The following is a 25648-nucleotide window of genomic DNA, read 5'->3' as shown; positions in this document are numbered from 1 at the left end:
CACTCAAGTGTTAGGCAAGTGAGCTACCACTGAACTACAAACCTTGCCCTTAAATGTTTTTTACATTAATTGAGTCGTTTCTGTATGTGTGTATCTGTGGATGTGTGGGCATGTACTTGTCACAAAGCGTGCATGTGAGTGTGTGGGGGGGGGCGGTCAGAGGACAATTTGTGGGGATCAGAATCAGGTCTCTTTTCCACTCTGTGGGTCTCCAGGATCAAACTGGGCTCGGCAGACTTGGCGGCAGGCGACTTTACCCACTGAGCCATCTCAGTCCCCCGTCAGCTCTCCTTATTTTTTATTTTGAGACAGGTTCTCTCTAAGTTGCCCAGGCTAGCCTTGAACTCACACTATAGTCCAGGCTGGCCTTAAACTTGTGATCCTCCTGCCTCCGACTTCTAAATGGCTTGGATGGCAATTCTTAGCCACCAAGTCCAGTTATGGTTTGAGTTTGCACTGAAAACCCCCTAATCATCAGATCATGAGAAGCTTCTGGATGTTAGGTCTGGAAACACCCAGACCCTCTCACTCTTCACTGTGTCCTCAGGAAAGTTACCCGACTGTCCCAAGGTCATGCAGCTCACTGCTGGCAAAGCGGGGACAGATCCAGTCTTCTGAGACCGAGGGATGGTTGTGACACAGGAAAAGCAAACAAAGGCGGGGAAGGATGGCCGTGGCGGCAGCCTGGGGGTGCTATAGGGATGAGGGTGGAGCGGCCATGTGGATAACCAGGAACGAAGCATCACGGTGCTCAACTGTGGCTTATAACTTCACTCTTCACAACGTTCCTTCAAGGCTGTAACGCTCATAACCCTCTGTGAAGGAACCTTGGCCCCCTCTTTTACAATTGGAGAAACCGATGCTCCAAGGGTACTATCAGTCACTCAGAGCACTCCGTAAGTGATGGACTAACAGGCCTGGGTGGGCTGAGGACTTGGGAACCACACAGTCCTTCCCTGCTTTTATAAACGGAGGTGAGGCCCTGAAGAGTGGAAGCAACGAACTAACAGCCCTGCAGCCTCTTCCAGATAGAGGACAGTGAGCCCCAAGCTGGTAGAGAGGCCAGCCCTGGACCCCAGCGGTTCTGAGCAAGGCAGGATTCATAGCGGTCCCTTCCAGTGTCAGCTAACTCAAGTTCCAACCTGAATCTGCTGTTTGTCCTTGGGAAAATGGCACTGTCTCTCTGTTTTCCATCTTCTTGCGTGCCGTGTGCATTTCTTTATAGAGTGCTTGAGAGGGGAGATGACCTCTGGCATGCACTCAGTCTGGTCACAGTTAATGGGTCCAGATACTGCTAGCAATCCACAGACTTTGCTGAAAGGGCAAAGGAATCTATTAGAGAAGGAAAACTCACAATACAGAACAGAGGAATTATTGCATTGTCCTGGAAGGCTGAGGCCCAGCCCTACACTGTTCTTTCCCTGTCTTCAGCATCCAAAAACCACTAGGGAGTGAAGAGAAAGCTGTGTACGTTCATCCCAGGTCTTAAGGGTCCCAAGCAGCCACACCCCAGAGGCATGTACCCCAAGGTCATAGGCAGGTGTAATAGTTACCTGCTACCTCACTAGGGACGGTGCTTCAAGGTAGAACAGCTACTCAATACACACAGTAGGTCCTCAACATATGTCATGACCTAAGTGTTGCTGTCAGGCTGACTGGCTAGGAGGGGTTGGCAGCATCTCTGTTCTCAGTTTTGGGTCCCTGACAACACATCCATAGCTTGTGTCATTCATGGCATAAGCGTTAAGAGTTCAAGGCCAGTCTTGGCTACAATGAGACCCTGTTCTCAAACACCCAAACATAAATAAATAAAAACTCAAAACAAAGGCGGCTGGAAAACAATTGGTTAAAAAGACAAAATAATTCTGCATTCCAGGATGAAAGCCAAGACCAAAACAGTGTCTGTTCACATGCCGCCATACACACGGTCCATCTTATTCTAAGGGGAGACACTGAGCTTGCTCTGATGTGTAGCAACCCAAGGCTCCCAAAGAAGTTGTTGAGGGAGGCGTGGCCCATGCTCTGCCTCTGCCCTAGAACGGCCAGTGCATGGGTGGACACACCCCAAGGCGCCACAAGTCTCTCTAGGTGTAATGCCACAGGGCCCAAAGGGCTCTACCTGCTGCTGCTGCTGCTGCTGCTGCTGGTGTGACTGCTCAGCCTCCAGTGTGACTCAAGGCCCAGGTGACCTGTGACCCTGGGAAAGTCTTGGGGTAGAAGGTCCAGTGAGGCCACCGAAGAAAGCATCTGGCCGTTTACCAAGTCGGGCACCTCCCTGGTCCCTGGCAAGGTCCTCGGGGTCCCACCTCTCACCCAGGTAGTGTGAGGCAATACTTTACCTAAAGACAGGCTTTGAAAGTCAGTTATTTGAAGCAAGGCAGTCAAGGCCTGTTGGGCCTCTCAGAGTGCTTGAGGCAAACAGAATGTTGGCAGGTTTAGGACCTGAAGAAACAGGATTGAATTTCCCTTCACCTCACCTGGGGAAAATACACACTGCCTGCTGGTGAACTTGGTTCAGAGGCTTAAGGGGTAGGGGCCTTTTATGGTTATTGAGGAAAGGCCCAGAGGTGTCTAGAGCCTCTCCCCGCTTCCCATCCCCCACTTCTAGCCCTTATCAGCTGCTTCTGTCTAGGGCCTAGAACTACCAAGGCTGGCTGGTTGTTCCTTTGGTGTGGCTTCATTTCCTCCTGCTTTAGATTAAAAAAACAGAAACAAAAACAAACAAACGAACAACAGCTTGCCCTTAGTTTAGAAGCTGAATTAAGGAGAGATCCAAGCCTTGACCCTTCTACAGGTAGCTGTGAGTACCATCGGGTAAGCCTCTTTACCTCTCTGCCATAACTATCTGTGAAATGGAGGAAGGTGAGAACACTCAGGTTAGAAGGTCCTGGCCAAGTGTCGGGTGGTGGTGGCACACGGTTTAATCCCAGCACTCGGGAAGCAGAGGCAGGCAGATCTCCGAGTTTGAGGCCAGTGTGGTCTATATAGTAAATTCTAAGACAGCCAGAGCTACATAGTGAGACCTTGCCTGGAAAAAACAAAAGAAAAAAAAAAGTTCCTGGCCAAATGTAACACATACAGAAAAAGGGAAGAGCTAAAGGGAAGGGTGTTGGTTGGGTGTGCTTCACCTGAGTCCTTCTGAGAGCCTCTGGGGTGTAATAGTGGCTTGTCCTGCAACCCCATACACACACACACACACACACACACACACACACACACACACACACCAGCCCAGGCAGGATCTCTTGCAGCCTAGTTGGGCTATGTAGCGAAGGATGACCTTGAACTTCTGATCCTCTTGCCAACACCCAGTTCATCCGGGCTGGGGATCAAACCCACCATGTCCTGCCTGCTGGGCAATCAGGCTACCCACGGAGCTATGGCCCATAAAGAGCTCAGGAGTCCCAACTTCAGCATGTGGGTCTGAGGGACACAGATGTAGGGTGTGAGGCCAGACATAGGGATATGTGCCCTACTTAGTATCTACACGTTCTGCTGCAGTGGGTGGGGGAGGGGCAGCAATGTGAGGATTTTGGAAAGCACTCTCAACACAGAGGCATGGGCTATTCACTGCCCCATCTCCTACCCAGAGACTTGGGTCTACTGTCCCCTCAGCTGGGGACCCTGGTGCCTATCTGGGCCTTCCTCCAGTCCAGTGAGATCAAACAACCCAGAGTGAGCTTGGGGAGTTGTTAAAAAGCTCCCAGGTAAGGCTAGGGGATGTAGCTCAGGAGTGTTCCCCTAGAGTCCAACACTGTACCAGACAGGGCATGGTGGCACACACCAGTAATCTCAGCCCTCAAGATGGGGAGCTAGAGCAGAAGTTCGAGGATATCCTCAGCTACATAGTGAGTTTGAGTCTAGCCTGGGCTATAGGAGAACCTAACTCCCCTCCCCACGCCAGACCCCCAAAAAAGTCAAAAATAAAAAGGCTCACAGATGATTTCAAGCACCCACCCAGGCTGAACAGCAACACTGTGGATAGTCCAGCAGCCCCCGGGCTGTCCTGCCCAAGCCATCCCATGCCCAGTGGTCACTCTCCTCATCTATAAAACCCCAGCATTATCAGTCATCCCACAGAGGTGACAGGCAGATTAGGAGAGACACCAGTTCGAGAGAGCTCACCCGGCACCTAATAGGTGCCCGTTCAAAGCTTGCTAACCATAATAATGGCTTCCATTTCTGGAGCACCAATCAGGTGCCCATCCCTTGGCATGCATTTACACAGGCTTTTCTCTGGAGTAGACCACCTCCCCCCACACACACACACACACCAGGAGGAGGGTTGCCTTTGTCCTGCTTTGGGGCGCTGGGGTGTGTCTACAGCTGGAGAAGGCCCTGGGCTGGTGCCTGTTGGGACATATCTAGGCGACCTTCAGCAAACAGTGAGTCAGCCGCTTGGCTACAGATAAGTCTCTTCTCAGGCTAGTCCGAGCTTCCTCAGGTTTCTCCCCAACATGTCAGGGCTCAGGAGGATGTGGCAAGCTCCTGTGTCAGTTTCCCCAGAGGCCCGGGTAGGAGCTGGGGGCTGAGAGACCGTCCACTTCTCTCTTTAATTCTGCTTCTTCTGTCCTTGATGCTTCTGGTCCTCAGCGAGCAGAGGGTCCCAGTTTGGTGGGACAAAACTTTGCTCCTGGCACTGGGGGTGGGGGTGGGAGCGGGGGTCTCTCCTTTTCCCCACTTCTGGTTTCTGGGTCTAGGACGCCCTCACTGGGAGTAGGGTGGCCCTGCTTCCAGGCTCCCAGGGGGAGAGCAGAAGGAAGCCAGCATGCTTTAGAGCCAGTGCTGGGTGACCTCAGGACTGAGTGAAAAGTAGCCACAGGAAGGACCCCGGACTCCTTCATTGTCTGTTAGGGCAGGCTGTCATTCACCCTGCTCTTCAGTGACATACTCAAAGCACATCTGGGATTCTCTGGGAACAAATTGAGTGGGGGAGGGCTTGATGTCAGCCCTTAGCGCCCTCAGTCACCCGCTGTGTGACTTCCCATGAATTCCATCCCCTCGCTGGGCTGGGCTCAGTCTTCTCATCTGTAAGGCAATGAGACTCTTGATGTGGAGCAAGTCTCAAACAAGTAGACTGAACACCTCTGAGAACAGCAGCCCTGAGTTCAGCCCCATAGTCAGCCCGGAAGTTCTCTCACAACAGAAGGTAGCTTCGCCTCTGTGGGCTGCTTTCTCTGTAATGTGATGGGTGAACAGAAAGAGCTGTTCTGGAAATGCCTCTAAGGCACCTGAGGCAGGGGCGCTGCCTTCCGTACGCCCCCAGAGTCACTGGTGGGGTGGCACTGCCATTTGGAGCCTCCGTCTCTCACGTGGATGTGATGGTTTCTGTCTGCAGGAGGAGCTCCTGTAAGGATTAAATGAGATACTAGGTACCCGGAGCTTGGTCGGCAAACAGTCTCGATCATTGCAAAAGCCAATTATCCCCACACGGGTGTGGCCGAGTCTCTCTCCCTTTGCCAAATCCTGTCTTGAGAGCAGGACAGGAGAGTCTGGGAGCCAAAGAGTGTGGCACACAGAGTGGTGTGGCTTTTGGTGACCTTACTCGGGTACCTGGACATCCTGGGTGCCCAGGCTCTGCATCCTACCAATGTTCTACCCTCCTCCTTTAGCCCACGGCTGTGGGTCCACCTAAGCTGGGTCTGTTTCCTCAGCAAGCTTCCCTCCCACCCCCTTGTAGTCCCTGGATCAGGATTCCCCACCCCTAATTCCTGAAGCCCATGGATTCCTGATCCCAATCTGCAGCAATACCCACCCACCCTACACCATCTCCCACTCCCCCACCCCACCCCCACCAGGCATCCAATCATCTGTCTATTCTCCCATGGTAAAGGAAGTCTTACTAACCAGGCTTTGGGGAGTAGAGGGTGGTGCTGACCATGAGGGCCTTGGGCTGTGCAGATGGAAGCCCTGGCCCGTGGGGATACTCTCCGCCCGGCTCCCGAGCCCATCAGGCCCCACTTAAGAGGATGTCCCTCACGTGGAGGGCCCGTCCGGCTGGAGATGCCTTCAGAAATGGAAATGTGGTCCATTTGTTTGTGATTTACTCCCTGACCCTTAACGGGAACCCGATGGGACCAATAAAGGCTCCCAGCGTGCCCAGTGCCCAGCCTCGGGAAGGCTGGAGCCCATCCAGTTCTAGAGGCAAAAAGTACTCAAAGTGGAACCGACTGCTAAGCTCCCACCTCAGGCTACCTCACCACTCACCGCGGCTCCCTAGACTTTTGAAAGATTCCTCACTGCTCCCCAGATCGGCCTCAGGCCATTAGCCTTTCCATGCTGGGGGCAGGAGGCAGAGGATTCTGCTTTGAAGGCATGGAGGGGCTGCGGACCAGCGTGAGAATATTTAAGGTAGGTAGAGAGAGGACTGGGATGGAGAAGAAAATCCAGTTTTCAATTTTCCTCAAGAGAAAAGTAAGCTCGCAAGAGACAGGATAATTTTCCAGCGTGCCGGCCATAAGTACAACCTCCTTGAGACGTAGCGAGTTATTAACAAGGAGAAAGAAAAGCAATTGTGAAACCTCTTTGCCTTCAGCAGAACTGTACAAAACCGCTTATTCCCAGGGGAATCTAATTAGAGGGTGGGGGCCAAGCTGGGAGGGATAGAAGCCAAGGTTGGGCTGGGAGGCCCCAGTGGCTGGTTCAGGAGGAGGACGGCGTGGAGGAACATTTTCATTCACAGCACCACAGAAGGTTCGGGGACCTGAGCGAGAATCCTGTAGCTTGACTTTGCCGAAATTATAGCATAGAAAATAGTTGGACTTGCTAGTTCATGTCTGTCACCCCCAAGGCTTGGGGGGTTGAGACAAGATGGTTGTCAAGAGTTTGAGACCAGAATGGGCTACACAGTGAGGTGCTCTGTGTGTGGATTTTGTTTTGTCAGGAATCCTAGGCTGGCTGGAACTCCTCATGGAACAAAAACGAGTTTGAACTCCTGATCCTCCTGTTTCCGTTCTCATGGTGCTAAGGCTCGAACACAGGATCTCACACCTGCTAGGCAGGCACTCTCTCAACTGAGCTATGCCTCCAGCACACATAGTGAGCTTCAGGCCAGCGTGAGCACAGAGTGAGACCTTGTCTCAAAAGGGACAGTCGAGAGACATCCCCAGAATTATAAGGAAGACAGGCACACCTGTGCCTAGCTGACCCAGGTCTGGCAGTGCCAATGAGGCCATCCCCATCAGTTCCACCATACACAGCATCTGCCACCATATACGTCCTTGTCCAGAATGCTTCATCCATGGTCACCAAATGCAGCCTCAGCCCACAGAGTTCTGGTCCTCATCAGCTCCCCTCACAGGCCATTCACAGCAAGCAGAGCATGGTTCTGGGACAGGGGAGAAGGGGCCTGTCAGGAGAGCAGAGACATCGGCATCAGTCCGAGCGTGTTCTATAGTCTCCACGGTCTGTTCAATACCCTCAATTCGCAAAGGGCAATGAAATGTCTAGAGGTCTGGATTCAAGTCTGCCTCAGCCACCGACAGCTGTGTGCTCTGGGTAAGACCCAGCCCCTCCCTGGCTCTCAGCTTTAGAATGAGGTTGGCCTTGGTGCCCAAAGGGACACAACATAGTTCTGAGTGCAGAGCCTGAGTGCACAGCCTGACACCTGATGGAGCGTCTCAGATAACCGGTTTCAGTTTATCTTTACCTAGTAGCCTCTAGCTCTTCAGCCCTCTACCCTCAGTTCCTTCAGTGAGAACATTTTTTTTTTCCGTGTCCACAAGACACAGGAGCAAGGATTCTGCCCTCTGAGGACCAGTGTGTCTTCGGAATTTGCTACCTCCTGGTATCTTAATGCCACTGCCCTACAATGGCTGACACCTTTTAGAGGAAATGACATTATTTATTTTAACAAGATTCAGCTAACTGAGCTCAGAGCAGTAATTGCCGCAGGCTGCAAGTAACAGATTTGTCTGTCTGTCTGTCTGTCTGCATTATCAAAAACACATAAACCTAGAAATGGCATAGGCAACAGGGACAGATTGGATTTTAACTCCCTCAGCAGTCTGTTTATAGAGCTGTTTGACTCTAGTGAGAATCCAGGGAATGTCAGAGTCCCCAGGTAGAGGGGCTGTTCAGCAGTCATGAAGACACCATGTTTACAGGGGGACAGGAGTGAATTGAACATCTGGATACAAACAGGGTACTGGATGGATGGTCTGCGTGTTGGTTTCTAGGGCTTATGTCCTCAGCCCTCTTGGAGCAGTCAGCAGGGACCAGGCAGGTGGCTGGTGCCACATAAATCAATCTCTAATGAGATTCTTGTGCAAGGAGAGGCTAACAGACTGGCCAACAATCACACTGACTTAAATAGCAAACTGTTGTGGGCATCTGCTGGGGCCCTGCAAGTTAGGACACCCATCTGGACACGAAGAAGAAATCATTCATTCATTCTTCATTCATTCATTCATAACCATAGGCCAGCTCCTCTCTGGGCATCAGGAATAAAGCAATGAACAAAACAGAAATGATGTCATCAGTCTGTGACAACACACACTCACGCAGGTCCTCCAAATCATTCAACCACAGAGTTGGTCCAGGACAGGTGCAGTCCTGATTTTGGCTTCTTAAAGCCTCTCTTGACTGGGTGACAGTTCTTTGCTCTGGAAAATATCATGGATGCCTCTGACTATAGAGTCCAGAGGGAAAGACTGGGGGTGAAGAGAGGACTTAGGTCAGAGCCTAGGTGGAAAGGAGGTGTGTGTTCAGAAAGGGCAGCCTGCAGGCTGGGGCCTGTGGGAGGCGGTCAAGAGAACTGGGGATACCGAGAACCATGTGATACAGTGGCCATGTCAGGTGGTAGGAACTGCCTCAGGGTGGTTTTCAGCTCTCCGTTCCCTTCCACCATCACAACAGAGGAGGAGAGCTGTAAGCCTTCACGACCCTTCCCTCTCTGCAGAGCAGGCAACCTTGTCCTGGGGATTGCTGCGGAGCCCTGTCCATGAGTGGCCCTCAAAGCTGGCAATGACCAGCTCTCACAGGTGACACTTGGGATCTAGGTTACAAGTGCACCTCCTTGGGCACCACCCACAGACCCACCAGCTGATCCCCACGTGGGAAGCTTGGAAGGAGTTGCTGATGTACAGTATGCTGACTGCATGCAGAACCCAGACCCTGCATGTTACCATCCACTCAGGTCTCTCTCCTGGCCTTTCTGACTATTTCCTGAGGAGTCCCGATTGTCCCGTCCATAAGGGACTGAAGATTCTAACTGCCTTATGAGCTGCTGGGACATCTCAGGTCAAAGCCAGCCCTTAATCAACAGCCCCCTTCTTCTTCCCCTGTTGTGTGGTTACGGACAGACAGAAACCACAGAAGGCAGTCGCTGTTCAACCGGCCCATTTTTGCAAATCAGTTTCCCTAACTCTGAGAATGACTATCACCCATCCTGAGAGCCTCAGAGAGGCCGGATGTTGGAATTGATACAAAGATGTCTAGCCTAGCCCCTTCTTGGCAGGAAGAGGCAGGATCATGAGGGCATAGCACTTGGTCCAGGTGACACAGTGTGTGAGAGCCAGCTGGCCACCCCCTCCTGAGTACTCCCCCCCCCCATGTCACCCTTTGGGTCCTCACAGCCAGGCAACCCCAAGGGAGCTCAGCCCAAGTTCCGTATTATCTTTATCTCCCAAGCATGGTGGCTTTCTCAGGATGGGGTGGGAGAAGAGTACAAAGGCCAGGGGCACAGACAGAAGTTCTGGGTCCCCCTTGCCCTGACGGGGCCAAGGGACAGCTCCCACTTTCTCGGCTGCCCACCGGCACCCCAGTGTCAGGACCTGGTTTCAGGCCAGCGTCTGCTCTGGACCAAGCCTTGCAGGGCAGGGGCGTCGTCAGCCTGCTGTAAGACGTAACTGTAATTAAGAAATAAGCCGCCTCGCCCAGCACCTCGGCAATCATTTGGCTAAGTAACTAGCATGGTCCAATGCCTCAGAAATCACCATTAGAGTACGCTCCTTATGGCCATAAAATTTCTCGTTTTCTGCCTCTCCTCAGCCTCCCCCGCCATCTTCGCCTTGCTTTATTTACACATTCGTCCTCAAACAATGGCAATAAACTCTTTCCCAGAGTGTTGCAAATCAGAAATTTGTCCACATTTTTCCACCACCTTCCACTGTGGACCTGCTCTGCCTGGGAACAGCCCGGCCAGGCCAGCTGGAGAGGGCTGGGCAGCTCAGATTGATAGAGGGTTGTCCTCACCCCACCTCACCTCTGCCCCAGGAAGAGGTCGCTGGGGAGAAGGCAGGAGGGGAGGGGACCAGTGACCAGCAGGAAGCAAGGGGCCCTCTAGGACTAGGAGAAAGAGAGAGACAGAAAGGAGGGAGGGGAGAGGAGGGGAGAGGAGGGAGAGGAGGGGAGAGTCTACCTCTTCCCTCCTCCTAAGAGAAGAGGGCTTAGGAGACAGAAGAAGCAGAGCTGGCCCCACACAGCTTGTGAGGGAAAAGCCCTTCCCGTTCCATGCAGGAAACTGATTTTCGGATGTCCTGTGGCTCACACTGACCCCCACAACCTAGCATCCAGGCCCCTTCTGGAACTTCATCCCCAATGATCTGTAGTCCTTTCTAGGGTGACAGCCAGCCCTACTATGTGCTGAGCACACTGCCCTGGGCTTTGGTGAGCGATGAATAAGTCACACACAGCCAGGGCCCCTTCTCAGGTTGATCTTAGACACCCAGGAGAACCTTCTTCTCAAAGATGGGGGAATGGGGCTTAGAGAGGTGGTTGAGATTCAACAAAGGTCACAAGGCAAGATGGTGAAACTTCAAGGTCCCCGTCTAAAGTTCCTTTATTTTTTTAACCATCCCAAAGACCTTCTGGGAACCTTCCCATGGGTGAGGATATAGTCATCTTATCTAGTGAGTTGTGGGGCTTCTGCAATCACACACACACACACACACACACACACACACACACACACACACACACACACACACACACAGTCTTACATAGCTCAGGCTGGCCCCCAAGTGCTAAATTCGAGGCAGAGGCATGCCTGTCTGGTTTATGCAGTGCTGGTGATGGCACCCAGGGCTTTCTCCTTGCAGACAAGCACTCTGCCACCTGAGCTACGTCTCCTGCCTCATGTGCGGTTTTATTAACGCATCTTGGGCTTTTTGATGTGTATGACTTTTTGTCTACATGTATTCATGTATACCACTTGTGTCCAACGCCTGTAGGAAAAAGCATCAGATCCCCTAGAACTGGAGCTACAGACAGTTGTTGGCCACTTTGTGGGGGTGCTGGGAATTGAACCCAGGTTTTTTGGAAGAACAATCAGTGCTCTTAAATGTCGAGCCACCTCTCCAGTCCCACATCTTAATTTCTTAAGTGACTCATTGTAGTTGCCCATGTTTTTGGGGTACAGAGGACATTTTAAGGGCCACGGGGTATGTAGTTCACCTACCTACCCCCTCAGACATGTGCCATTTCTTTGTGCTGGAGACATGTACACTCCCATGTCCTGGCCATCTTAAAATATTCCATTATTCATTGTTACCATCATGACCCACCATACACTAGAACACTAGAAGAGATTCCCTCCACCTCCCACAGCATCCATGTCCCATTAGCCAGTACCCGTATTTCCTATCTCCCTGGAGCTCCTGGAGGCAGCCTAAGGAGACAGTGAGGGCACTGGAATGCTCAGAGGGTTGTCACTTTAAGTCACTTCTGGTAAGCGGGTGTCCTAGGTAAGGCTTTCGGTCTCTAGAGAGGAATGCATGCCCTGCACTAGAGCGCCCTGCCCCAGGGATGGAGAGATACCCAGCTTTGCAGTGACCCCTGCCCCAGTCCCCTAGCAGCCAGGTAAGTTGTGGCCATGGCAGTGGGAAGCTGGGCCTTTACTAGAAGCAGGATGGGGACAGTTGATCTTGGTCTGTGGGCCTGTGCAGCCTGCAGGAGGGACTCAGTGGTGTCTACAGAGACACGGAGAACCGTATACCTTCCCTGGCAACAGAACGCTAGTTCCAGAAATTTCTGCAAGGCCTACTTAATAAAAATGAGGAGTGGTGTTGGGGGGGGGGTTGGGTGAAGGGAACGAGTTGGAAAAGGAAAGTGGGTGGCAGGCCCTTGGGGAGGAAGCTGCAACCTGGGCATGCTTGAATGTGTGTGTGTGTGTGTGTGTGTGTGTGTGTGCCCATGAGTATGCAAATGTGTATACTTGTGTGGAGAACAGAGAACAACCTCAGATGTCATTCCTCAGGTGCCGCCCACCTTTGTTTTGAGACAGGGTCTCCCAGTGGCCTAGAACTCCCCAGGGAGGCTAGGTCTGCTGGCCTGTGGGACCCAGACTTCCTCCTGCCTCAGTTACTCCATGACTGGGATGACAAGGCTGGGCATGACATCTGGCTCTTACTTGGGTTCCAGGGATCAAACTCAAGCCCTCTTGACTGACAACTGAGCATGCTTTCCAGCTCCCGTCAGTTTTTGTGTTTTTGGATGAGTAAGGCCTGTGGCTTCTGTATTTAGGGTGGCTGCAGGTTCTTCCATTTTAGTTTCAGACAGGGTCTTGCTACATAGCCCTGCCTAACTTTGAACTCACTATGTAGCCCAGGCTGGCCTGGAACTCACAGAGATCCACCTACCTCTGCCTCCCGAATCTACCTCAGCCTTCCGAGTGCTGGGACTAAATGCGTGGGTCACCATACCTGGACTCTCTTTTAGTTAGTCTTTCAACCTCAGGCTTCTTCGTGACTGAGCTGGCAGAGGTGTGGGCAAGAAGCAAAGCCTGAGTCCCGAAGCCAGTTTCCATGTTGAACCTCTCCATGACTGCCACCCTCCGTCTCCCGGGCTCAGCACTGAGGAGGATGAGGAGCAGGGAGAGGGAGGGCAGATGCTGGCTTCATGGTGCCAGGCAGCCAGCCTCATCTGGTAGGAAGGCTGACACATGTGGACTAGAGCCTGAGGCTGCTGGTCTTCTGTACCAGGTGAGACCAAAAGAGGAGACTCGCTGAGCTGGTCACCTTGGAACTCTGTCACACACAGGTCTGGGAGCTCAGCCTGGGGTTCCACTCCGTCAGAGCGGTTCCCTCTCTGCTTAGCTTCCCCCCACACTGTCATCAGTGACCCTTTTTAGCAAGGACAAGCCCAGCAGCACCTGTGGCGAAGGAGGCAGGCAGATCCTCCCATTTCTCTGACGCCCTGGTCAGCTTTGGTTGCTTTGGCCACACCCCTTAGAACTAAGACGGAAGAAATGGTGTCCTGGCCTCTACTCTGACACTGGCTGTCGCTTTCTCTGATTGATGTTCATAGGTGGTGTCAGTCAGCCAGTTATTAGAATAACCAATAATATTAGGTTATTCCAATATAGGGATAGGGAGACGGTTCAGTTGGGGAAGTACCTGACACCTTGCAGGAGGATTCAGGTTTGATCCCCAGAAACCACTTAAAAAGCCAGGCACTGTGACGCATGCTTGTAATCCCTATGATGGGGAGGTTGAGACAGACATGTTTCTGGAGGCTCACTGGCTAGCCAGCCTGGGCTACTTGTCAAGTTCCAGGCCAATCAAAGACCCTGCTTCAAACAAAAGGTGGAAAGTGCCCGAGGAACGGCACCCAGGCATACCCAATGACACCGCGTTTCATGATGCCCACCCAACCCGCCCCCACCAAGCACATGCGCCTCAGGGTGTGTGACACACACAGAAATAACCTGAGGAAGAAGAGGATAAAATCAGTGTTCTTAAAGCCGGAGTTAGCTTATGAAGCTTTGGAGTTCAGATACAGTTAGGGTAGGTTTGCTCCTGTCTCCAGGGCGCTCACACCTCTCCCCACACAACACATTAGCCACATGGGACAACATGTTTAAAGAGACTGAGTTAGACAGGACCCTTGACCTTCCGTCTTCAGGCAGTTACACTCTAGTTTTGAACTCTGCACCCTCACTCAGTGTCCTTGGCTAAGATGTTTCCCACCCAGGACACCTGACTCCCACACATGACGTATGCTTGGTTTCCAGTTCAGTGCAGAAGAAAGAACACTAGATCCACGCTGGAAAACATGGCTGAGTTCTCATCACACAGTATTGTTCCAAGCAGAGCTACTTCCTTCTTCCTGGACCCGCCCCTTCCTGTTGGGAATGTATAGACAGCACCCTCTAATGCCTAAGGACAGTACTATGCTCTTAGCACAGGATCATGTTCAAACTGCCCCACATGGACCCCACATTTTCTGATACAAACCATGAGGACTGTCTAGCTGAGGAGGGCCTTTGTCAAGTTGTGAGTAGATGTGAGTTCAACTCCAGCTTTCCCAGAGAGGCTACATCTTTTCTCTTGTTGGGTGCGGGGTGGGGGGTTAAAACATCAAAAGACTGGGGGTCCAGGGATCCTATTTGCACCTGCTCCTCTCTATGGCCCCCACCTCTGGAGGAGCCTCTAAGGAAGCAAGGGTTCTGACAACTGGTATCTGGTTCTGGTTCACAGGAATCCTTCAGACCTGAGGGGGTAGACATCTTACTCTCTGACAGACCAGGTCCCCTTAAGAAGTAGGAGGTAGCCTGCTAGATTGGTACAGTTCACCCACCTCCCTAGACAGGGGTAGATATGGCAGAGCTCCTGGACTAGACTGGGCTCAGGCTGTGGCAAACCCCAGAGCAGAGCCCCACCACCCGCCTCTGCCACCACTGCCTTCTTGGCTGTAGCTATGAGCACATCCCTGAGACTCTGACCTCAGCACAGGCTCTCAGCTCTGTGATGTAGTCTTGGCCCAGAAGCTGGAGTTAATGAAATTCCTGGAGCCAGGACATTTGGGATCCACCAGATCCCCCACATAGGGTGAGGGAGAGAAGGCAGCAGGGCCTGGGAGTTGATAGAGACCCCCAACCCCACCCCTGCATAGAAGAGTCTTTGGCTGCTTCTGAGCTCCCAGCTCCCTCCCTTCTTCCCAAACTGGTGGACACACAGCCTGCATAGATAGGGCAGGGTGCATGGCTGGGTCCTTGCTACCAGGAGCAGGGAAGATGTGTATACGTGGAAGGAAGAGCAGTTCATTGTGACCAGAAGGGAGAAGAAGCTCAGGGCCAGCAATTGCTCTCCTAAGCACCTCAGGGCAGGACCCGTTTTTGAGCCCCAGGTGACGAGGATAGAGAGGGTGTCTGGGACGCTCTATAATGAGTCGAGGCTAGACCGTTCTGCTCTTCACCGGCAATGCACACACAGCATCCCTCAAACTCAGACAGAGCAGGGCACTGTTGAGAAGAGTGGCGTGTCCCCAGCATCCATCTCCTTGTCTTGAGACACAAACCCATTTCATCATCACTTATGCCATGCACCCTCAGTGGCTCTCAATGCCCAGCGTCAGAGGCTCAGTGATGGAAAAAATGCCAGGCCAGGGAGAACTCCCATTTCACACAGCTAGCAGTGGTGTGCTGTGGATATTACTCTATATAAATAAAACACTGATGGCCAGTGACCAGGCAGGAAGTATAGGCGGGACAAAGAGAGAAGAGAATTGGGGAAACAGGAAGAAGAGGGGAGAGACACTGCAGCCACCGCCAGGAGAAGCAGCATGTAAAGACGCCGGTAAGCCACCAGCCACTTGGCAAGGTATGGATTTATAAAAATGGGTTAATTTAAGATAAAAGAACAGTTAGCAAGAAGCCTGCCATGGCCATACAGTTTATAAGTGATATAAGCGTCTGAGTGATTATTTTATAAGTGGATTGTGGGACTGCGGGGCTTGGGGAACCTGGAGAGAAGCCCTCCAGCAACAGTGGTGTGTGTATAGGGAGTGTTTAGGGCCTGTATGTCACTGGGAAGGTTGGGTCCCCAGTATGAGATGATTCCACACAGGAGTCCTGTGTAGGTCAACAACCAGTATCACACTGTTTTGTCCACTTCCAACCTTCCTGGGCCTGGCTAGCTAGCCACAGACTTCATGAGTGAACCAGGCCAGGGGGCATGACGAGGCAGGGGGCCCAGTCCAGGGTGGGGCCGAAAGGGCAGAGCCGGGCAGGACAGAGAGTTGGGGCCTGAAGCTGAGTTGCTTGGTGCTGGGCTGGGTGGAATATGGGTAGGAGAGGTGGGCTGGGGCAGGGTGCTTCATCTCCTGGCAGGAGCCCCTGTGTCTCTGTGAATCATGCATTGGCCAGTTTCTGCAAACCGGCCTGGCCTGTGCACACCTGGTGAGCCAGTTACAGCCGAGCACTTTGCACGGAGGGCCGAAAGGACAGGCCACCACTAGGCTGGCGGCCCCCAGCTGAGCTGTAAATGACTTTTCCATTTGCTGAGGCCTGTGCCCGGGCCTGCTTGGTATTCAGAGACACTGGGCCCATACTCGCCAGCTCTCGGCTCTGCCCGAATTACTTGATTAAAACGCATATCAACTATTATGTGATTCGTTTCTCTGCCGCAGCTCCAGACCAGGGCCTATGTTAAACTGTAATAACCGGGATGGGAGAAGGAGGGAGAGGGGTGTAGGGAACGGGGCTGGGAGGGCTTCTGGGATGGGGTGCCGAGCAGAGAGACCCTGTGCCTCTTGGCTGGTGTTGGCTTCCACTGCCTGAGGGTGAGGAGGCCTTGGGAGGTGTGTGGCTTCAAAACCACCACTGTCCGTGAGGCTTCTCCAGCCAGAAAGAGAAGGGAAAGGCGGGGGAGGGCGGAGCAGCCGCCATGATTTCAAGATCACAGGCAGACTCCTCAGAGAAGCTGCTGTAGCAGGTGTCCGCCACTAGGTGTGGAGCCAGGGTCCCAGGCTTTTGTTCCAGCCCCACTGCTCCAGGGCTCCACCGGGCACCTGTAAAACTGGTCGACCTCATCTTCTGGCATTCCAGCTGATCAGAACAATGGTCTCATGTTAGCGGCATGAAGGGTCTGCGTTCCTATACACAGAGATAGGTGCTGCAGGATGCCAGACTTCAAAAGGCACTTGAGATTGCTCTGCCAGGCTGCGGGCACTGGTGCCGCCATCCTGAGTGCCTGCTGTGTGCCAGGCACCATTGGTGTCACAGTCAAGGATCTGCTGGCTTAGCAAGACCAGGAGACTCATCCACAGACATGGCCATGGTCTCCAGAGACTTAAGATATCACTCTGCATATGTGTGTGTGTTGGAGGATGGGGATGTGCATGGGGATCAGAGGTCAATCTTGGTGTTGTTTCCCGAGGAGCTGTCTATTGGGACAAGGTGTCTCACTAGGACCTAGGGATCACCAGTTGAGCTGGGATAGCTGGCCAGTGATCCCCAGGGGTTCATTTGTTTCTGTGTCTGAGATTACAGATGCACACTTCCATGGGCTCCCTATGTGGTAGCTGGGGATTGAACTCGGGTCCTCACACTTGTGCAGCGAGGACTTGGCCATGGAGCCATTTCCCAGCCCTTCATGCCTGTTTTCTGACGGTTGAGACTTAAGAGCCCCCCCAAAACAGTGCTGAAATCTACCAGTGCTGGCTCCTTGCTGGTAGATCACCCACTGTGAGGGGTTGGACTGGATAAGCAGGCTCCATCCCACAGCAAGGACGTAGCTAGAGGGAGGGGCAGGAGATGGCCCTACATATTCATACAGGGAGTGATGAGCTTGATTGGGAGCCTTGTATGTGGGAGTATAGAGTCTGGACACATGAATGGCAGATGGTTAGTAGCCTCACTGGTTTACTGAGACTTCTTGCATAGCCCAGCACACGGTGATGGCTTCCTGGGATGGGATGGGCTCTAGAAGAAGACCTTGGAGGAGGCAGAAGCAGAGTATCTGCGGGAGGTTATGGTAGCCACCCCAAGGGACTTTCCCTTTGTCTCCCACCATCATCCAGGGCTAGTCTATCCTGGGCTTTGACAAACCCATATCTCTGGTCCCTGAACTGTCCTCAGATTTCCCGGGCTTTTGTGGGTCATGTAGCAGTCTTGATGTCTGATGTCTGTCTGTCCTGTGCACCCATTCGCTAGATACGGTGCTTCCCACCTTGGACTAGGAAATCCCAGCACAGGAGGGATGTCTCCTCCATCAGACAAGCTCCCTAGGACAGACTGTTTCTCCCCAACTTAGAAACCATTCTTCCCTGGTTGGCGTGGGCCTCCTGCTCCCCTAAGCAGAGACAGGATTGGCTCCTTACTGTTCCTTCTTTTTTGAATTAGTGCTTGGGACAGTTGCATCCCCCAGCTGCAGGGAAGGAGGAAGGCAGGAGTCACAGCTGGCCAGGAGGTGCTCCCTCCTGCCCACCCCAAATCTGCCAATTATTTAATGAACGCTTTTTCTGTGTCTGCTTTCCCCACGATCCCTGTCCCCAGGTCCGATGCCCAGGCTCCAGTGAGCCACCAGCTTTCCCTGTGCAGAGGACTAAGCTGCAGCCTGCAAGGCCACCGGCACACTTAGTCTTACTAATTTAACCCGGGAGGTGAAGGGTTCCTGGGGTAGAGAAGGGGGTGCCGAGAGGGCAGGGTATAAGGAACTGAGTCAAGGGCACCGAGGGGTGGCACAGAAGCTCTTTGTGGCCCTTCTCGGGCCTCTCTGTTCCCCCTACCCCATTTTTCTCTCATCTTTACTATCATCATTAATAATAATGATCCCACCTGTGTGCTTTCTGTCCCAAATCACTCCCCGTCTATTTTATTCTGTTCCCGGATCCTTCCAGCTGTGGGGTGGTATGCATAAATAGATTCCATCCTCTCTTTCCAGTTGAGAAAACTAAGAAAGGAAGTGGCTTCGCCAAAGACTCATGAACGCGAAAGACTGAGACCTGGGTCCAGTTCTCAGGTCCCAGCTGGACCAGGGTTGTCCCAAAAGTCCTCAAACACCCAAACCATCACCCAACTACCTCCCTCCAAAGAATGGAGAAATTTGGACTTTGGGCTGTGTGGCCTCCTTCAAGTGACTGAATCTTTCCCAATCTTATCTGGCCGCTTTTAAGGGACTCAGTAGCTGGGCCTTCACAGATCTGTCAAATGAGGATTCACAGAAAAGGCTGCAGGAATGGAGGTCGGGTCCCCTGGGATGGGCCAGAGAGTTGGAAACTGAAGTCACAAGTAGGCTGCATCCTGGTCTCTTCAGAACTCTTTGGATCTTCGTGGGCAGTGGGATAAACCTGTCCTCCTCAGCATCCAGAGGGTTGTTATGGCAGCGCTTCATCGCAGAGGACCAGTTCTCTCAAACAGCAGAGGCTTGTGGGTCCTGCTTTGCGCTCTTCAGTTTTGACTTGGAATTGGTGCCTCTAGAGCCACAGAGCTCCACAGATCCCTGCTTACTAAGGATGGGAGGGAGGGACAGGGAGCCAGGGAGGAAGTTGGTAGTCTGTTCAGAAAGCTGCAATCTGAAAAGCAGGGAGAAAAGGGTGAGGAGGAGGCAAGAGTCTGGCCATGATCCAGCACCAGCCGGCAGGATGATCTCTGCCCGTGGTTTTTTTGTTCCCGACAGTCCTGATCACCATCCGCCTGGCCAGTGTCCGACTTTCTGAGTGCAGGGTCACCTGGAGGGACATTCCCAGAGCCTGCTCATGCCATGAATACTTCCTCCCCTGACTTAACCACTGTCCTGGTCCCCGTCAGAACACTGAGACCACTGGTGTGTCCGACTCTGAGCCCCAGTGTGTGCTGGGAACCCCAGGGTGCCATGCACGCCCACATGCATGCTCTCACCACAGCTAGGGTGGGTGGGAGGCTGGCAGGCTGTCTAGAAAAGGACAGGGGAAGGGCTGGCTTTGACCTTAGGTCATTGAGCTCCATTGGCTCTCTGGCCATGGAGCAGAGTGTCACAATCAGACACAGCCTGGCAGTGGTCACTAAATACAGAGATGAGTCCCCAGTGAACGAGGCCAAGTGATGGAGGGAAGGGAAGAGCTGAGGAGGAATCCAGCCCAAGCCAGGGCATTGGCCAAGACTCTCCCCTCCCCATGTGCCACCTGTCTCCTCGCAGTGGATGCCACCCTGTGGCAAAATGATCCCGTGAGCTTTTGATGCACAGGGCCTTTGCACATGCTCCTCTCTCAGTCTGGCACGTGATTCTCTTGACTCCAGATGACTTCTAAATTGCTGTATTTTGTTGTTGTTGCTCTCACTGTGTTGTGAGTGGGGTGTGTGTGTTGGGAGAGGGTTTGTTCTTTGTGGGAAGGGCCTAGACTCTCATGTAGCCAATCCCAGAAGCGTCTGAGTGTATGCTGGTGGGTAGGTCAGAGAGGTCAGTGTAGGCTGACTGCAGTGTAGACAGCTGCCCAGAAGCTTTGAACACTTCCGCCCACCTTTCTGTGACTCTGTTTCCCCATAGGTATTGTGAGCAGGCAGCTGCCCAGTCCCTCTAGCTTGCCTTAGACTGAGTGCTCTGGGCATAGAGTCTTGGTCACACCTTGTCGCCGATGTGCTTGGCCTATGCAGGAGCATGGTAGGTGCTCAGTAGATGAATGAATGAATGAGTGAATGAATGCACAAATGAACAGAAAAGCTCCAAGAATCCCAATGGTGTGGCAAAGGGAAGGGAAAGATAAATGAAGGTAAACAGAGGGAGAAACAGGAAGGAACAGGACCGGTCCAGTCTCTCACCTACTCCACCAGGCCAGAGAAGGGCAGGAGGCTCAGTGCCACTGGTGGGGATGTGAAGCCCACTCCGTTCCCCAGGTCTAAGCCCCAACAGCTGGGACAACTGATCAAGCCGTTTCTTTTCCTTTTTTTTGGTTTTTCGAGACAGGGTTTCTCTGTGTAGTCCTGGCTGTCCTAGAACTCTCTCTGTAGACCAGATCTGCCTGGACCTCACAGAGATCCACCTGTCTCTGCCTCCTCTGCTGGGATTAAAGGCGTGTGCCACCACCGCCCGGCTGATAAGCCATTTCTGCAGCTTCCTCCCCAGCTGGACTGAGAGCTCAGCTGCCTGTCAGCCCCTTCCTGAACAAGCCTGGCCCCAGCCTCCCACACTCACGGGAGACCAAAGCCTTTATCTTGCATGCTTTCCCCAAAGGAGGAATTGCTCCTTGCTCACTGGTTTTTGCTTTCCTGCTTTTCTTACAGACAGGCTTACTGGCGTGCAGTAAAAAGCAACCACACTCCCTGTCTCAGAGCTTATCATCCTTTGAGGATTTTTCAAACTTTATTTTACATTTATTTATTTGGGGGGAGGGGCACATATCACAGCTTGCACGTACTTGTGGGAGTGGATTCTCTTGCTCCACTACGTGGTTTCCAGGGAACTGAACTCAGGTCAGCAGTGTTTGTACAGAGTTTACCCCCAGAGCCTCCTCGACGGCACCTATCCCGTGAGTTTTGAGAGATGCTTTTCATCAAGTCTTAAGTCAGGGGCATCCATGTCAGTGTAGATGATCTAAATGCCTAGCTGGAGGGGCCAGCTTTAAAGGCAATGGAATACTTGGGCAGAAAGTGTTTACCCAGTCTCCTGGGCTGGGCACAGAGGTTCTCTCCCATCCTTCATTGCTCAGCCATGATGTGGTAAGCAGTCTTTTCCCTTTGGGAGAGACTGGGTCCCCAGGACAGTGTTCAGAGAAAGACGTAGGCGTGACCCCTTGCCCACTGTGTCACCCGGCTCTAGGGAACCGTCTGGATGAGGGCTCAGACGTGGAGTCAGAACCTGACCTCCCGCTGAAGCGCAAGCAGCGTCGCAGTCGGACGACATTCACTGCTGAGCAGTTGGAGGAACTGGAAAAGGCCTTCGAGAGGACCCACTACCCGGACATCTACACCCGGGAGGAGCTGGCGCAGAGGACCAAGCTCACGGAGGCACGAGTCCAGGTAGGGAGAGCTGGGTGCTCGCTGGAGTCAGAGGCGGGGTGGGGGTGGGGGTGGAGGAGCTAATTCCGACAGCTGAGTCGAGTGCTGACTCCAGAGGTTCACGTGGGAGATCCCGGGACCACCTACATGGTATTGCACCCAGGCACCGAAGAGGGGGTACTTGTCGGTTGGTTACAGATTGACAGATTGAGGTGAAGACCCCAAAGTAGAGGAGGGACGCAGGGAGAGAGGAGAAGAAAGAAGGCAAGGGAGAGGGAGAATGGGAAAGAGAGGCGGAAGGAGAGGAGAAAGGGGAGTGGACAGGAGTCAGTCAGAGAAGAAGGCAGGCACACAGAATCTCCAAACGTCCCTGTGTGGAGGGAAATTTCCCAGCAGGCCTCTCTTCCTCAGGCAGGGAATGAGTTTCCCATTGCTAGAAGAATGCAAGATGTGTTCTGAGTAGGTTCAACCGAGGCCCAAACACCCCAAGTACACAGTCCCTAGTCATTGGGGCTGGTAACCGGGGAGAGAGGCCAGGCTGAGGGTCAGGTCTGCATGGGGGAGGGGCAGCCCATCTCACCTGCCCAGGCTGAGTCCTGAGCATCTCTTCTCCTGCAGAGCACAGACTAAGAGTCATCTCTGCACCTGCCTGGAGAGGGCTAAGGCTAGGGAGGAGGTGGGGGAGGGCAGGGTGATTTGACCAGTGGTTCGGCATGGGAGCCTTGTCCTGGACTGTTGCCTTCCTGGACAGAGGAGGCGGGTCTGCAGAGGGGCTGCCTCGAACCACGTCATCCCGAGAAGTGACTCTCCTCACTTCTCGTTGTTGAAGGTGATGGAGCCTCACACTCACACTCAGGTTGGGTTGGCCACTCCCCCAGCCCAAATCCCGCATTAGGAGGCTGGAGCTCAGAGAAGTGGCCTGTGGGACACAGAACTAGGCTGTGGCAGCTTGGCCTGGCTGACACTGATGCCTACATTCTTTCTGTGCCCAAGAGAAGGGAGCTGAATCAGAAGCTGGAATTAGAAAGCATTAAGGAAAGGCCTAGGAGAAACCGGCCTTAAACCCTCCAGGAACCGGTGGACCTCCCTCCACTTCCCCAGCCTCTAGGGGAAGAGGGCAGGCCATGGCAGCCAGCTAGCTTGTCTCATCTCCTCCCCTCCTGATGGCACTGAGGCTGCAGACTGCCTGCCCTCTCTCCTGGATCCCCGCAGCTGTTGTCCTGGTGCATTCCTCCCAGCTTCCTCACTGCCTAGTCTGGCAGCCTGTGGCTTCCCACCACCCGGAGCCTGGCAACTTCTTAGAAAAGTTCTTGGCCATCAAGACAGTGCTTTCATTGGCCCGGGGGACAGGGAAACAGGTGTTACTCAAGGTCCAAGGAGGGAGGGAGGGGTCTGGGAACGGAGGAGGCCAAGCCTTGGCGAACCACAGAAAGGCCACCAGCCATCGATTCACTGGGTCCCTCTCTTCTCGTGACCTGTCAGCTCCTGGGTAGGATAGAGCAAGGAGGAAGAAACCAAAGCAAAACTATAGAGAGGCTGACCCAAAATCTGAAGACTTAGCCCTAAGGGAGGAGTCTGGAAGCACTCAGACACTTAGGGGCCCTGGAGGTGGGACAAGGGCTGGCGGGACATACACTGCAGTCCAACAGAGAGGTCTACAGAAAGAGGCTCCAGGTGGACAGCCTCCATCCCTGTCACTGACCAGCTGAGTCTCTCCGGTAGCTCAGCCTCCTCTTCCAAAATGAAGTTGGTACCAGGAGCTCAGGAGTTGGAATCCGGGGCTCACTTGCCCCACCTTAGATGCAGCCATGAGGGTGTTGGTGTGGCAGGAGGGCTTTTCTGTCTAAAAGCTGAAGAGCCTGACACAGGAACTGCTGTCGGTGAAGGGAGCAGCATGTGAAAAGTCCAGAAGTGGAAAGGAACCTCCAGCCGAAGTGTGTGTGTGTGTGTGTGTGTGTGTGTGTGTGTGTGTGTGTGTGTGTGCAGGTGTACATTCATGTAACGTGTGTACCTGTGCATGTCCTAACAGTGCTAAGGCTATGTGAGCAGGGCAGGGTCTCAGCCTCCAGTTGGCATAGCTGGGTGCCAAGGACGTCCTTACTCAGGGCATTCTGTATGTGGTATCCTCTTGGAGGGCTTCCTGGAGGAGTTGGAGGTTCAGAGTAAGGACTGGAGACCTGGGCTGGAGAACTGCCCCAGGAAGAGCACTAACAGACTTCTCCAGGCCTCCTGTCATCCTGTCCTGTGACTGGCACCTACTCCCTCTGGCTCTTAGTCCCTCACCTGTAAAACAGGGGGCATTCTAGAAGACCTTCCCGGATAGTGGTCAGGGGACCCTGCCTTTGAAGTTCCCTGCAGACCATCGTGGGCTGCACGGTGGTGGGCTCTGCTTCTTGGAAGAAGACACTGACCAGCTGGGAGTCGCCTGCTGGGGCATCACCTCACCCATGCGTCAGCTCTCTGCAGGGGCCCAGGCTCAGCATCTTCTCCCCCTCAGGTCTGGTTCAGTAACCGCCGTGCCCGCTGGCGCAAGCAGGCAGGCGCTAACCAGCTGGCCGCCTTCAACCACCTGCTGCCTGGAGGATTCCCACCCACTGGCATGCCCACCTTGCCACCCTACCAGCTGCCAGACTCTACCTATCCCACCACCACCATCTCCCAAGGTGAGTGTCTGTGCACAGTCCTGCTGTTCTGACCCTGAAACTCCTGGTCACTTGGGGCTGAAGAGCAAAAGCTCCTCCCACCCTTCCACCCTCCCGGGGCAGCCCTGGACCACTGAGATCCCCCTCAAGGAAGGAAACGCTTTGGGCACAGTTCTTCTGGTAGCCCCTAAGATGCCACACAGCCTCAATCAGGGGGATGCTGGAGGGAGGTGGCAGGAAGAGAGCCCAGGATATCCAAAGGAAGGATATTCCTTCCCCAGTTTCCTCTCCAACCCCAGTCTTGCTCCCACCCAGCATACACAAGAAATCCCTTGTCATCTGAAGCACAGGGCTGTCTCCTGAAGGACCTGGAGGCTAAAGAGTCAGAGAGCCCTGCCCATGATTCTCAATACGAAATCAAGCCAATGCTGAGGACAGCAGAGTCCCAGCCCTGGAATGCTGTGCGGAGGGACTCTACTGGCCAGGAGGAGAAACAACTGGATTCCGTCATTTCAAGCATCACTCACTCATTGATCTTGACTCTGACCCAACCTGGCTGAGCCTCAGAGGTCCCTGTCCCCCACCCCATAAGCTACTCTTGCTTTGTACCTTCTTCAGCACGAGTGAAGGTATCTGACAGATTAACAGTACCCACAAAATGCTAATAGGACAAGTCTGGGTAGGTTATAGTTCTCATCGGGTACAACTTACAATCCATTTATGGAGCATCCACTGTATGCGTAACACAAGGCACCAGGACCCACCTGTGTGTAAACTGTCCAGAGGTCATGTCTACACATCAGCTGGGTGGCAGTCAAGCCTGGGGCCAGTCTGTAGGGCTGCCTGGGAACCAGCTTGTTTCAGCCCAGGTCACTTGAGAAGCTGGTCCCTTCGCTCCAGAGGGCACATCTGGGTGGAAGACTCCCAAGGCTGCTTTGCCACTTGCTTAGGACCTCTCTGGGTCTCTCCTCAGATGGGGGCAGCACAGTGCACAGGCCCCAGCCCCTTCCACCGTCAACCATGCATCAGGGTGGACTGGCTGCAGCCGCCGCTGCAGCTGACACCAGCTCTGCCTATGGAGCCCGCCACAGCTTCTCCAGCTACTCGGACAGCTTCATGAACCCGGGGGCCCCCTCCAACCACATGAACCCCGTCAGCAACGGCCTGTCTCCTCAGGTAAGTGGCCTCTTTGCTCCATTTAGGAGTCTCGTTGCCAGACTCCTGCTGACCCAACCAGAGGGGCTCAAGGCAACCCAAGCTGTCTCTCTCCCACAGGGGAAAAGTGTCACTCAGAACTCAGCGGTCTTGGAAAGCCTCTGGGTGCGGGGGACCCTGAGAGAATTTGAATGGAAGACAAATGTTCCTTCTTTTTTCC

General features: G+C 53.4%; 1 protein-coding gene across 2 annotated transcripts in view; it reads left to right on the top strand.

Moving 5' to 3' along the window:
* Pax7 (paired box 7) overlaps positions 1–25648 on the top strand; it is a 96977-nt gene that overhangs the window by 31375 nt on the left and 39954 nt on the right. For both annotated transcript variants that reach the window (XM_028880657.2, XM_028880656.2), the window contains exons 5-7: positions 21453–21652; positions 24129–24294; positions 25247–25449. In XM_028880657.2, the coding sequence (XP_028736490.1) occupies positions 21453–21652; positions 24129–24294; positions 25247–25449 (569 nt within the window). The remainder of the gene's footprint in view (positions 1–21452; positions 21653–24128; positions 24295–25246; positions 25450–25648) is intronic.

The sequence above is a fragment of the Peromyscus leucopus genome, chromosome 2, assembly GCF_004664715.2.
Source record: "Peromyscus leucopus breed LL Stock chromosome 2, UCI_PerLeu_2.1, whole genome shotgun sequence".
In the NCBI taxonomy this organism is placed as follows: domain Eukaryota; kingdom Metazoa; phylum Chordata; class Mammalia; order Rodentia; family Cricetidae; genus Peromyscus; species Peromyscus leucopus.
Note: the sequence above shows the minus strand (reverse complement) of the source record. Positions and strands in the feature narration are given on the sequence as shown.